This window comes from Heterocephalus glaber, unplaced genomic scaffold, assembly GCF_053883595.1.
Source record: "Heterocephalus glaber isolate CG9 unplaced genomic scaffold, H.glaber_assembly_v1.0 deba00000943, whole genome shotgun sequence".
Lineage (NCBI taxonomy): Eukaryota > Metazoa > Chordata > Mammalia > Rodentia > Bathyergidae > Heterocephalus > Heterocephalus glaber.
The window spans coordinates 1,696,684-1,709,962 of record NW_028258175.1 but is presented as its reverse complement, the minus strand read 5'-3'; the positions used below and the strand labels follow the sequence as shown (position 1 = coordinate 1,709,962).

The 13,279-nt window shown below is 56.4% G+C and overlaps 2 protein-coding genes across 5 annotated transcripts; one reads left to right on the top strand and one right to left on the bottom strand.

Annotated features, from left to right (window-relative positions):
• The first annotated feature begins 541 nt into the window (after window positions 1-541).
• Tbx6 (T-box transcription factor 6) lies at window positions 542-5,468 on the top strand. 2 transcript variants are annotated; one of them, XM_004856087.3, is made up of 8 exons: window positions 542-1,031; window positions 1,112-1,346; window positions 2,416-2,683; window positions 2,785-2,931; window positions 3,005-3,075; window positions 4,156-4,229; window positions 4,307-4,490; window positions 4,568-4,949. In XM_004856087.3, exons 1-8 carry the CDS (start codon window positions 914-916, stop codon window positions 4,779-4,781), a joined length of 1,311 nt encoding a protein of 436 aa, XP_004856144.1. In that variant the 5' UTR covers window positions 542-913; the 3' UTR covers window positions 4,782-4,949. The 2 variants fall into 2 exon arrangements, with proteins under 2 accessions (XP_004856144.1, XP_087065132.1); XM_087209006.1 differs by having other exon boundaries at window positions 4,156-5,468.
• Window positions 5,469-5,486: 18 nt separating this feature from the next.
• Ppp4c (protein phosphatase 4 catalytic subunit) lies at window positions 5,487-12,049 on the bottom strand. 3 transcript variants are annotated; one of them, XM_004856090.4, is made up of 9 exons: window positions 11,944-12,049; window positions 11,564-11,725; window positions 8,524-8,575; window positions 8,091-8,141; window positions 7,803-7,904; window positions 7,181-7,354; window positions 6,966-7,092; window positions 5,987-6,176; window positions 5,487-5,916 (listed from the first exon to the last, which is right to left on the bottom strand). In XM_004856090.4, exons 2-9 carry the CDS (start codon window positions 11,659-11,661, stop codon window positions 5,787-5,789), a joined length of 924 nt encoding a protein of 307 aa, XP_004856147.1. In that variant the 5' UTR covers window positions 11,662-11,725; window positions 11,944-12,049; the 3' UTR covers window positions 5,487-5,786. The 3 variants fall into 3 exon arrangements, with proteins under 3 accessions (XP_004856147.1, XP_004856146.1, XP_021093096.1); XM_004856089.4 differs by having other exon boundaries at window positions 11,835-12,025; XM_021237437.2 differs by having other exon boundaries at window positions 11,564-12,025.
• Between the last annotated feature and the right edge of the window lie 1,230 nt (window positions 12,050-13,279).

The following is a 13,279-nucleotide window of genomic DNA, read 5'->3' as shown; positions in this document are numbered from 1 at the left end:
ACCCTGGCCCCTAGGCCTTGACCTCAGCTCATCTGCCTTTCCCTGGCTTGAGTGCTTGGCCGCCGCCTAGGGGCAGCTCTGGAGGAAGGCCTCCCGATTCGCCGACTACAACTCCTAGCGGCCCTCGCGCGGTCTGTTGGTCTCCCTTACGCGCCTCGGCGCGAGGCGTGCTGGGAAATGTAGTTCCGAGGATTCCCGGCGCCGGTCTTGGGGAACCCTGCGGGAGACATAGACGACGGTTGTGTTGGGTGCGCCTCGCAACTTTTGAGGCTTAGTAGAAGGTGCAGGTTTTTTCAGAATGGGAACCAAGGAGGATGCCAACTTTCAGTCCTCTGTTGCGGACTCCTCGATCTCCCCAGTGTCCGGAGTAATAAGCTCAGGCCGCGTTCTGTTCTTCCAACCTTGCCCTTCCCTTCGGTTATGAATCTTTCCTCCGAGACCAGTTCTCCAAGTGAAGAAGACCTGCCAGAAAGTCTGGAACGCTAGGGTCAACCCCAGGACCCTAACCTCGGTCCCCGGGCCCAGGCCATGCCCTTGTAGCTTATCCCTAGCAGCCCCCCCCCCCCCCCCCGCCGCGGGAACGGTGACCAGCTGGCCGGAAGCGCCAAACTGCGTCCCTGTCCGAGCCCTGGGGATCAATCAGGCCGAGGAGTTAATTATGTAATGAGGGGGCAGGGGGTCGGGGCTAATGAAGTCTCCCAAGGAGGAGGGGGAGGGTACCCAGGTATCCGGCCCCCTCTTGGATCCCTTCGAGGCCCCAGGGGTCTTCACTCCAGTCCACCTTCAGGGCCCCAAAGAGGGGAGGGGCTGTGATCCCGGGTCTGCAAGGGGCTGAGCTGTGGCTATAAAGGGGCGTCTCTCAGCATGCGGGGACTCCAGGCAGTGTGACCTGGGAGGCCAGCGAGACTACAACATGTACCATCCTCGAGAGTTGTACCCCTCCCTGGGGACCAGCTACCGTCTGGGGCCCCCGCAGACTGGGACCGACTCCAGCTTCCCTACTGCCCTGGCAGAGGGCTACCGCTATCCGGGTGAGCTGTGGGACCAGCTCCTGTCCAGGGGGACTGGGGGGAGACCCTGGGCTGCCTCCTCATTCTTCTCACATCTCCAGATCTAGACCCCCCCAAACTGGACTGCTACCTCTCTGGGATTGAAGCTGCACCACGCTCATTGGCTGCACCCCCACCTCTGCCCCTCCTGCCCCCCACCCTGGGCACCGAGCCAGCCCTGCCAGCTGCAGAGGCCCTTCACTCGCTCCCTGGGGTCAGCTTGAGCCTGGAGAACCAGGAGCTGTGGAAGGAGTTCAGCGCTGTGGGGACAGAGATGATCATCACCAAAGCTGGCAGGTGAGGGCTGGCCAGGCCAGTCTGTCCCGAGCCTCAGGGAGGGCAAAGTTCCTGGGATGCAATAGGTTCGGGGGTTTCTCTGGGACTAGAGCTCTGCCAAAGTTTGGGCACCATTGCCTAGGAGACCAGTGACTGAATGGAAGCAGGAGACCTTCTGTGGCAAGGGTCAAGGGTCAAGGGTCAGTCTGTGGAGTCTGTAACTGGGTTTAGGGCCACAGGTCAATGTACACCAGGGTCAGGAAGTCTGACTAGGTTATAGTTAGTCGATGGCCGAGGTTGGGGTCAGCCTGTGGCTGGAATCTGGGTTCAGACTGACGGGCAAAGGTCCAGGCAGTGACCAGAATCAAGGAAATCTGGCCAGGCCCAGAGGCTAGTGTGGGACTTGGATAGGAATCAGGGCCTAGGTCCGGGCTCACCGAGTGGCAAGGCAGTGGTCAGTGTGTGGCCTGTAGCAAGCCAGAGCTCAGGCCCTACACAGTAAATTATCTGCCCCACTGAAGGCAGGGCCTTGGTGGGGGGGGCAGTACTGCGGATTGAACCCACGGCTGCTCTACCACTGAACTATATCCCCAGCCATACACATCATCATCATCATCATCATCATCATCATCATCATCATCATCATCATCATCGTTACAGGGTCTTGCTAAATTGCCCAGATGGGACTTGAACTTGTGATCCTCCTGCTTCAGCCTCTGTCCATACTGGGATTACAGGCATCCCAGCTCAGGACCTATTTTTTCTGAAGCAAATTTGTTTAGCAGCTGCAGAGATCAAGTGAGGGGGCCAGGATAGGGTACAAGATTTCAGGGAGGAAAGTTAGTCACCACTTTTCTTTGCAACTAGCTGGGGAGGCTGGGCTCTTCTCCTAGCCTGCTGTGTGACCCCAGTCAGATCCCCCAACCAGCCTGTTCTGTTTCTCCATCTGAAGCCCTGCAGCTCTAAGCTTCTGCCTGTGGGGTCTAATTTCGGCTTCCTGGTGTTTCCCTGGCTGAACTGTCTCCAGCCCCCTGGCTGGTGCTGCGCCTACCAAGTTCTGGCCTCTCCCCTCCCTCTCTCCCCTGTGCAGACGCATGTTCCCTGGTTGCCGGGTGTCAGTTACTGGCCTGGATCCCGAGGCCCGCTACCTGTTTCTTCTGGATGTGGTGCCGGTAGACGGGGCTCGGTACCGCTGGCAGGGCAGGCGCTGGGAGCCCAGCGGCAAGGCAGAGCCCCGCCTGCCTGACCGCGTCTACATTCACCCCGACTCTCCGGCCACCGGCGCCCACTGGATGCGGCAGCCCGTGTCCTTCCATCGCGTCAAGCTCACCAACAGCACGCTGGACCCCCACGGCCATGTGAGGCCCAGCTGGGAGCCCAGGAGAGGTTGGGGTGGGGCTGGGAGGAGGCAAAGGCCGAGGCCCAGGGCCGGGAATCACCCCCAGTTCTTCCCTCCCAGCTGATCTTGCACTCCATGCACAAGTACCAGCCCCGCATACACCTGGTGCGGGCCGCCCAACTCTGCAGCCAGCACTGGGGGGGCGTGGCCTCCTTCCGCTTCCCGGAGACCACATTCATCTCTGTGACAGCCTACCAGAACCCGCGGGTGAGTGATTGCTCTGGAGGGGTGCAGGGCCCTGCCAGGCTACGGCCGCCTTGACCTGGTTGTGTGCCCCCAGATCACACAACTGAAGATTGCAGCCAATCCCTTTGCTAAAGGCTTCCGGGAGAATGGCAGAAACTGTAAGAGGTGGGCATCTTTATTCGTGCACTCATTCATTCAACAGATATTTGCTAATTGGTCCCTACGTGCCAGCCACTGTGCTGGGTACCAGGAACATGATGGTCTGTGAGGGCATTTATTTATTCATTCATTGATTCAACAAATGCTTACTGGGGTTGGGGATGTAGCTCAGAGGCACCAGGCCTGCCTCGAAAGCGCAAGGTTCTGAGTTCGATCCCCGGTACCAAAAAACCCCAAAAAACAAATGCTTACTTACTGCTCAGTACCTGCTGCATGCCGGGCACCACTCTAGGCATTGAAGATACGCTGGTAAACAAGCAAACCAGCGCTTATCATGTCCTCAAAGAACTGGGTAGTGGACACGTAAACAAGAGAACATTTAGGAACAGGTTCCAGAGTCAGGGGAACTGAAGAGGGAAGGATAGGAAGGATTAGAGTGCAGTGTTAGATAATGACCCAGAAAGGTCTGGAGAGGAGGACATTTGAGAAGGGAGGGAGGGAGCCATGTGGATAGCAGGGGGAAATCACAGGAGGGAGTGGAACCACACGTCCAAGGGCCCTGAGGCATGACTTTTCGGGGGTGCAGCTGGAGGGAGGCAAGTCGGGGTGGTGACAGGCAGCAGAGGATGCTGGGCTGTAAAGGCCTAGCAAGGACTTGGCCCTCTGAAATGAGCCCTGCCTTCAGTCAGGAGACACACGCATGCTCCACAGGGTCGGTGCAAAAGCGGGCTGTGATAATGCCTCCAGGCAGGTGCAGGCCGCTGCTGGGGGTCAGGTCTTTCTTGGGGATGACACAAGAAGGTCGACTAAGCAGGTGTAGAGGAGAAAGAAGCTTCCAGAGAGGCTGAAAGGCATCTGATGCGTGTGGGAAGGGTAGCAAATGCAGTAGGAAAGCACAGAGAAGCACAAGTAGGGAATAAATCCCAGACCTGCTGCTGATCGCTGAATTCTCTAGCCTTCAGTGCCTTCGTCTGTAAAATGGGTACAATGAGGACAACTACCTGATAGGCCCCCTGGGAGGGTGAAATGCCTGCACCTGTAAGTACTGTCAGTACTGTCATCATCGGGATCACTGCTGTTCCCCAGGGAGCGAGACGCCCGCGTGAGGAGGAAGCTCCGGAGCTCAGGGCCAGTCGCCACAGGGGCCTACGGGAGTGGAGGTGAGTGCTGCCCCAAGGGCCAGGGCCAGGCCCACCGAGACAGATCTGCCTCAGCAGCCTATGGCGTGTCTCCCCAGACACACCAGGGGGTCCCTGTGACTCCACCCTGGGAGGAGACATCCGGGAGCCAGACGCAGAGCAGGCCCTGGCCGCCCGGGAAGCTGCTCCCACCCCAGCTCCCCCTTGCAGTGGCCCCAGTGCCGAGGCCTACCTCCTGCACCCTGCCGCCTTCCACGGGGCCCCAGGCCACCTACCAAGCAGGTGAGCGGGCCAAGGGCACAGAGCTGGGCTGCTCCGAGGGCGCGAGGTCCCATCTCGACACAGTGTCTCTACCTCAGGAACCCCAGTTTCCCAGAGGCTCCAGACACTGGGCGCCCAGCCCCCTACGCTGCTGCATTCTTGGAACTACAGCCTGGACCAGGGAGCTCAGGCCACCCAGCAGCTCCACCTGCTGCATCCTTTGCCCCACCCTTCCTGCAGGGGGGCCCCTTCCCCCTGCCATATCCAGGGCCCGGGGGTTACCTGGATGTGGGCTCCAAGCCCATGTACTGAGCTGTCACAGGGCCCCTGCGGCCCACCTTCCATCACAAACCTGTTCCCTTCCCCATCCTTAGCCCCATTCCAGGCCCACCCCCCACACCAAATGGCTGCCTCGGCCCCGCCCCCCACTTCACACCCCGATTTCACTCCCACCCTCCTCTGGCTTCAAAGCCCAGGCAAGGCTGCTGGGAGTCCAGCTGGGGCCAGCTTCCCCTTCCAGGCTCTCACCTCAGTGTGAATGGAGGGGCTCTGCCTGGCCAAATGGGGCCACAGCCCAGCAGCATCCCCTGGGCCCCCCACACCACCAGTGGACACCACACCAGTCTGTCTTCAGGACCACAGCATTTTTGTTAATAAAACTCAAAAGACATCAGTGCTTGGGAAATGCTGGGCCTGCGGTGTTGACCCGGGTGGGGCAGGGTGAGCACAGCGTCACAGGACAGCTCGGCTGGAGCAGAATTCCCAGGCCGCCACTGCCTGGCCTTGCGCACGCCATCCGCCTTCAGCCTGCTCCGAGCTGCCTTCCTCTTCAGGAAAACTGGGGACCCGAAAACAGTGGGTGTTTGCAGAACTGAGGCTGCCTTTGAGAAGCCACCTTCTACCCGGTCCTGAGGAGGCCTGCAGGGAGCAGGACAGGCCTGGGCCTCGCCTTCCTCCCAGGGTTGGCCCCAGGCCAGCGTTGCCCCACACCCAAACAAGTCTGACATGAGCCTGGAGACCATTTTTCTTCTTTTATTAGAATTTTTTTCTTTTTTCTCAAAACTTTTATCTAAAAAAAAAAAAAAAAAAAAGGAAAGAAAACAAAAATTTACCGGAAACTTCAGGGTTCGAGTGGGGAGAAAGGAGAGGAGGAGCATGGTACAAAGGCTCCGCCCTCTGCAGAGAAGTCCTTGCCCTTGAATGGCCCTGCAGAGACAGCCAGCTGGGGCAGCCCCTCCATGCCCGAGTCTGGCTGGGAGAGGGCACAGTCATGGTGGTCCAGGGGCCGGAGAGTGCGGGAGGGCCAGGGCCGAGGGGTCACAGGAAGTAGTCGGCCACGGGCTTCTTGGAGGGGATGCCCCGGGTCTCCTGAGGAGCGGCCTCGAAAATGATGAAGTCTTTCTGGAGATGCTCGTCCAGCTCCAAGATGGCTGCCACGTTCCCGCAGCTGGAGGGGGCAGCAGTCAGCACAGGCCAGCCTGGATCCCCAACCCCATCTACTGGCCCCGCCTGCTCACCGGTAGCAGTAGTTGGGTGCGGACCACACAGTGAGTACGGTCTCGTTGAAGTGCCACTTATAGCCTTCCATCACCAGCTGGTGGGCACGGCAGATCATATCGATGTCGTTGGCGGCATTGAACTGGGCCACCACATCACTGCCGAACAGGTAGCCGGCGCCGCGGGGGCTCACGCCCCAGCCTGTCGTGTCTGAGGCAGACAAAGTGGAGATGGGGCGGCAGAGTCTCCAGGTGTCTCTGGTTGCCCACCGCTCCTTGAAGAGGACTATTCTGTCCCCCAGCCCCATCAGCGGGAGAACCGTGGCAGGAGCATGGGGGGGAACACGTCCCAGGAGGTTCCAGGCACAGGAGGAGGGGCCCCCCCACAGCAGCAGGATCAGGTGTGGGGAGGACTGTCCTGGACAAACTGGGCTGTCAGGTCACCCTATGCCAGTGATGGCGAACCTTTTAGGGACAAGAGCCCAACCCAAAACCCACACGAATTAAACCTGAATACGGAGGTTTTAGTTTTGAAAAAGCAACTCGTACATTAACATCTTTTGTCTCCAAAGAAAACACGCATGCCATGGGTCCCCATCATGGCCCTGTGGTGTGTCAGAGCGCTCCAGGGGCAATGGTGGAGGGAGGCTGTGCCGGCACTGGCACTCGGGAGACCTTACACCTCAGCTCTGCGCCTCACTGGAGGGGCTCCCCTGGAATAACCCCAGGAGCTGTCATTCTGGGTCCTGGCCTCTGAACCCAGTACTACTGGATTCCGAAGCTGAGCAAGTAGTTCTGTCTCAAGCAGCCTGTGAGCTATGGCCAGCGAGCTCCCATCTCTGGCTGAGCTCCAGCATCCTGCCACCTGTGCCTCTGTGCTTAAAGACAGCCAGTGTGGACCGGCGGTGCCTGCTCTTCCCGGAACTCCCCTTCCAGGCGCTTGCTTTCATCAATCTGAGCCAGCTGGGCCCTGCCCGCCTGCCTGCCCACCCAGCGTTACCTTCAGGGTCAGACCAGAGAAGGTCACACATGGGCCCGTCATGAGGCACCTCTTGCTTTCGGTCAATCGTCCGGATCTGGTCCAGGGTCTGGATGGAGGGGGAGAGGCCCCCGTGCACACAGAAGATCTGGAAGGGAGAGCAAGGCCAGATGGAGGGAGGCAGAGGCCCAGAGCCTCCCATCGCTGCACCTCGAGCAGTCGTGTGGTCACCCTACCTTGCCATCAATGATGGCTGAGAGGCTGAGGTAGTCAAAGATCTCCGTGCAGTAGCGCCACACGGTCACCGAGCCATACTTGCGCAGGCATTCGTCATAGAAGCCATAGACTTGGGTGATCTGGCGGCTTTCATGGTTGCCCCGGATCAAGGTGATGCGGTCGGGATAGCGAACCTGGAGGTCACCAAGCCACCGCTGGGTTGAGCTCTCGTCTGTTCCCCTCCCAAACTCCTACACATCTGCAGCCTGGTTACCTCCTGCCCGAATCCAACTGTGCCCAGTGCCTCCAGAGGAAGCAAACCTTGCTCCCAACCCTTAACTATAAAACCAACAGCTCCTCTTTCACCTGCCGGACACAGGCCCGAGTCCTCAGACTTTCATGGCCCTCTCTACCCTTCTACCCATGCACCCAGCATCCAGTGGTCCCCAGCTGCCCTCCCTGGACGCACCAACTCTCTTTGAACCCTCTGGCAGGACCTGGCCCACTGGCCTCTCTTCCTGTCCCTAGGCCAAGGCACTGATCTCTGCAGAACAGCTCCCAGGCAGGGGTCAGGAGGGTGGTGAGGATGCTCGGTGGCCCACAGTGGCCCAGGGCCAGGGTGCCGAGGCCAAGAGTTCCCACCTTCAATGCCAGCAGCAGGAGGAAGGTTTCAACGCTGTAGAAACCACGGTCTACAAAGTCCCCCATGAAGAGGTAGTTGGTCTCAGGGACATCGCCACCCACCTGTGGGAGGGAGAAGGGTCTGGTTGGTCCTGAACAGCCCTCTTCTCACAGCAGCTGCTCATGTTCTCATCCGCTGAGACCTTTCCCCAAGGCCCCTCCCACCCAGAGGCCCCGCCCCTCTGCACCCACCATGTGGGCTCCCAGTCCCCTGGGCCATGCCCACCCCCAAGCGCTTCCCACACTTACTCTGAACAACTCCTTGAGGTCATAGAACTGTCCGTGGATGTCACCACACACCTGGGAAGGCAGAAGGTGGGTTGGCACTCACGGGAGACACAGGGATACTTGCTTTGCCTCACCAGCTGCTTTCAGAGCCTCATGGTCTGGCTCTGCTGCTGTCTCCAGTCAAGTCTGCACCCCACCTCGTTAGTCTGCTCTGGTGACACACCCCATCCACAGTGGGAACCAACTGCTCTGGGCAAGAGCCAGAGGGAAATCCTTCCAGAGACTGGCACCTCCCCCTGTCCTCAGGGGACCTACAATAGTTATGGCAGATGGGGGAGCGGTCAGAGATACGGGGATTTCCGCTTCCAGGAATGAGAAGTGGACATGTGGGCACTAAGGGCAATGTCCATGGCCAGAAGGCCAAGCCAGGCTCTGCAGGGTGGACGGTACTCACCGTGACTGGCGAGTCTACCCTCTGCACGTTACTCTCTTCCACCAAGATCTCTCTGGAGACAGGAGAAGACCAGGGTCACCATGGCCAGGCCAGGGCAGCCCAGCCCAGCCCAATTCCTGACTTTGAGGATGGGGGGGACATGAGGTGGTCCTTGAACCTTCAGGGGCAGAAGGGAGGTGTGCAACTCCCTAGGATTGGGTGCCCATGGCTCTCCACCGCTTTCACCTTCACATAGCTTCCTGGTGCCCACAGGACAAAGTCCCAGCCCTTCTCAGTGGGCTGTGCTCTTCCGGCCTTAACTCTCCTTGCTGTACCCTCTGCTGCCTCCAGCACTCACTCTGGAAAGATGGCTCTCATCTCCACAACACAGCCCCGGGCCCTGACTGTCCCTTGGCCAAGCTCTGACATCACTCTACAACCACAGGGTCCTTCTCCCAAACCATCCAAAGGCAGGGGTGAAGGGCCTGGGCAGGCCAACCCAAGAGATGCACCTTTAAAGGAATGAAGCGTTGTTCCTACCCTTTCAACATTAGTTTCTGCTGGCTTGAACCACTGGTGGTACAAAGGGATCAAATCACTTTTTTTTTTGTTTTTGAGACAGGGTCTCACTATGTACTTCAGGCTGGCCTCGAACTCACAGTGATCCTCCTGCCTCAGCCTCCCAAGTGCCGGGCTTACAGGTGTACACCACCACGCCTGGCTTCTCATCACTTTTTTTTTTTTTTTGGTACTGGGAATCAAACTCAGGACCTTGCATTTGTGAGGCAGGCGTCGGAACCACTGAGCTAGATCCCTGGCCCTCTAATCACTTTTATTGGTCTTTTTACTAATAAAATTAGTACAACCTGCCCAAAGAGACAGTCATGCATGTACTTGTGGTTCAAGCCGGTGGGAACATAACACATTTAAATCAGAGCAGCAAGACACATGAAGTACATCCTGTGATGAACATGTTAAGACAGCAAGGGTCTGGGATGTGGCTCAAAGGTAGAGCACTTGGCTAGACATAGTGAGGACTATTTTGTTTTCTGTGAGGTACACCCTCACATGTATGAGTGAGCAGGAGATAAAATCACTGGGCCATGGGCCAGGGATTTAGCTCAGTGGTTTTGCTGCCTGCTGCGGAAGTGCAAGGACCCGAGTTTGATCCCCAGTATCAAAAAAAAAAAAAAAAAATCGCTGGGCCAGCAACAGGTACCCAATTTAAGCAGGACGGTGGGTGTGTCCACATTTCACCCAATGCTTAGTGCAGCAGTGAGTACTGGCACTCAGCCCATGACTGTCAGGAGCTTTGCACACACAGAAGGAGCTGAATAGTCACCCTAAAGAGCAAGAATTTCAGTGTCCTCCCAAAGGGAGATGCAGAGGCTAAAGCAGAGGTGACTATTTACTGGTTTGGCCACCGTCATTAAAGTGGGATTTGAACCAAGGTAGGCTGCCTCCGGGGTCTGACCCTCTCTTTCCACTCTTCATCAAGCTACTTAGATGGAAAAGGGCCTCAGGCCCCTCCTCACCCCTCCCACTTTCTGCTAGTCTTCTCCAGCAAACTGAGTTCCCTGAGCTCTCAGGGTATTTTCTATGACAAAGGAACACTGGGGAGGTGTGCCTTAGCTTCCAGGAAAAGTAAAAGGCACCAGTGGTGATCCAGGAGGTCAGAACAGCAACTAGGCTCTGCTACCTGTACTGACCATCATTCCACCTCAACTACTTACCATGACATTCCCAACACACATGGGAGGGTTTGTTCGTTTTCACCTAACACATAAAGCGAGGCTTAGAGAAAAGTGATAGAATCAAGGTCACATAGCTGGAAAGTGGCTGAATTAGAACTTGGGAATCCAAAAAAAAAACAAAAACAAAACAGGTTCCTGAGTTGATTCTAGTCCCTCCCACGGGCCCTGAGGCAAAACCTTAAACTTTGATAAGGCCACATACAGGGCCCTCCCTCTTTGCAAAACCCCACTTCAGGGCCAGCGTGGCCACGTGTGGTCTGCTCCCACTGGTCACGAGGCCTCCACTCCTCTTCCCATCCTGCTTGGAATGCCCTTGCTCACTGGCCCTGGCCCAATAGCTAACCAAATTATCTTCATCCTTCACTCTCTCAGCAGCCTTTCCTGACAGCTTTAGCCCATGTTATTATTGTCCTTCCTACACAGTAATAACATCACCATCACCAGCTAGTGACTGTCTAACACACTGCGCCAAATCACTAAGCGAGTAAGTTCACCTCAGCACCAATTCACTGAATGAATTTTCACAATCACCTTATTAAGTACAATTACCTTCACTCTACAAAAAAAAACCCCCAAAACAAAACTAGAGTGTCAGACACCAACACAGGAGAGCTCAGATTCAAACCTAGTCATCACATTCCAAAACCGGGATTCCTAACCATGACATCATTCAACTTCCTACAGAACTCTTGAGTTGGGTCTCCCTCCACACCGTGCTTACTTCTACTCTGGCTCATTTACTATGATTGCTTAGGCTCTCGCACCCACACAAATCATGAGTGATTCAACACCACTTTCTTGTATTATGGCCTTTAAAAGGTCAGGACGTGGAGAAACGGCTTGCTGGTAACAGATCTTATAAAATGGTTACAAAACCATCTCTCTTTAAGAGCTGTTGGAAGACAAGTTTTAAAAGCACTAAATCTTTTCCTCTCTTCCTTAGACTTTTGTTCCTGCTGACACTCCTTTGCCACCTCCTTGTTCTTCAGGGACTATCCGAAAGCTCAGACCCTCCAGAAGCCTTCTCGGTATCCCTTCCCATACAGATGGACTTGTTTCCCTGAGTTCCCTAAGTACTTTCTTAGCACTCTTATTCCATTAGAAACACATCTAGTACTTTCAAAGCGTCTTTATCTACGTATGTCTTTCCCAACAAAATAGTGTTTCCGAGGGGTAGCGGCCCTACTCTGCTCCTTCCGGGAAAGCTTCCAGGAAAGGGCAAGCCCAAAGTTCTCAGCTCGGTTTGTCCCAGGCCAGAACCCCTGGGCAGCGGCGCGGCCTCCCTTCCCCGGGGCCCCCGGGCTCACCTGGCCTTAGCACACAGGGCCTTGACTTCGCTTTCCTTGATGAGCTCGCAGCGCCGCAGCTGCTCGATCTGCCGGTCCAGGTCGCTGATCTCCGCCATGGCCCAGCCCCCCGCGCGGGTCAGAGGTGGGGCCGCCGCCCCCTCCGCACCGCACAGGGGTCTCCTGGGAAAGGGGAAGACGAGCCTGCGAGTCAGTGTCGGTGCGGGGCGCAGAGGGGAGACGAGATTCTGGGGCTAGCCTGCCCCGTTCCCCCGACTCCCTTCGCATAGACCTCGAAACCCCCAGCGTCCCAACGCCCTGGCGGCACCACTCGCTAACTCCCGTCGGAACCTGAGGCCCCGCGCTAAGGACGGTGGCCTAGAAGGGTCTCAGGCTATTACCGCCGCTGCGACTACGGCCCGGGCTCTCGGACTCCCCGCCGCCCTACTTCCTTCCGCTTTGGGCCGCCGCCACCGCCGCTTCTACTTCCGGGGCCACCTCGGAAGCACAGGGACACTAGTTCCGCCGCGCCCCGGAAATGGCGTCATACAGCCCGCCGCCTTCCGAGGCTGCGAAAGCGAGCGCGGAAGGAGCCGCGCGTCAGCTGCTGAGGGGAAGGAGTGACCCCGCCGGGGCGATCCCCTGGGTGCTCTGAGTGCTGCTGCAGATCCAGAACAGACCCTGTTTCAGTTAGGGAAACAAACGGAAGCTGAGCTCGGGCTGGGCTTTCACTTCACATCACACTTCTTTTTGTGCGTACCTATTTTAGTGTGTGCCTCCCTCGCCAGAGTGCTGAGGGGTGCAGCTTTGGCTTGTTCAGAGTTGCAGCTGTAGTACTTAGAGGCCCGGCATTGTAGACTTTCGTAAATCCTCAATGGATGAAGAAATCCCGGCCCAAATCCCTTCCCATGGCCCCTGAGAACTCTGCGAGGGAGGAGCTCGGAAGCGGAAGCGAGGGTTGGAAAGGAGCCCACCTTTCTCACCCCGAGCCTGTGCCTCAGTCCGCGACCCCCTCGACTCCAGGATGGCCCCTACGGCCTCTCGGTAGCTTTCTGTTCCCTTAAAGTTTTACTCCCTTTTTAAGAAGAAACTGGCGCAGAGGTTCAAGTTACTTTTTCGTAGTTGCAGAAGCTTAAAAATTTGGGAGTTTGAACTTTTTTCTGTTAGAACATGTTTGCAGTACAGAGTAAGACTCATTGCGATTTTACATGTTCCTCGCCTCCATCTCTTCGTCCCCTGGGAGTTGAAATTTGAACCGAGGAAAGGTGTGTTGTCTTCCCGATACTGTTCCTGGAATTCAGTGTTATTAAGACCAACACTGCCCAAATTGGCATTTGCAGTCTTCTGCCTCCCTAGTTCATGCTGCAGGACGAGCTATGATCTTTGAACAGATTTTTGTCTCTGCCTTTGTCTCTGCAATGTCCTTTTTGCCATCTTTTACTGACCTCCAATTTTATTTGCTTTACTTCAGAATTTTGTTCCTAGTTGAGTGAGGTTAGGCAGAGAAGTAAAGCCAGAAATTGGAGGGGCACTAGAGATTTTTTTTTTTCCAGTGCTAAGCATTGAACCCACGTTTTTGCTAATGGTAGGCAAACAGCTTGACCACTATCCACACCCCCAGCCCAGATTTGGTTCTGGTTGTAGGCAGTAGACAAATGCAGAAGGAGAGGTGTTTCTAAACTGAGTCAGTTCTATGTGAATCACTGTGGGGATTCTATCATGCAGTTTCAGAGATAG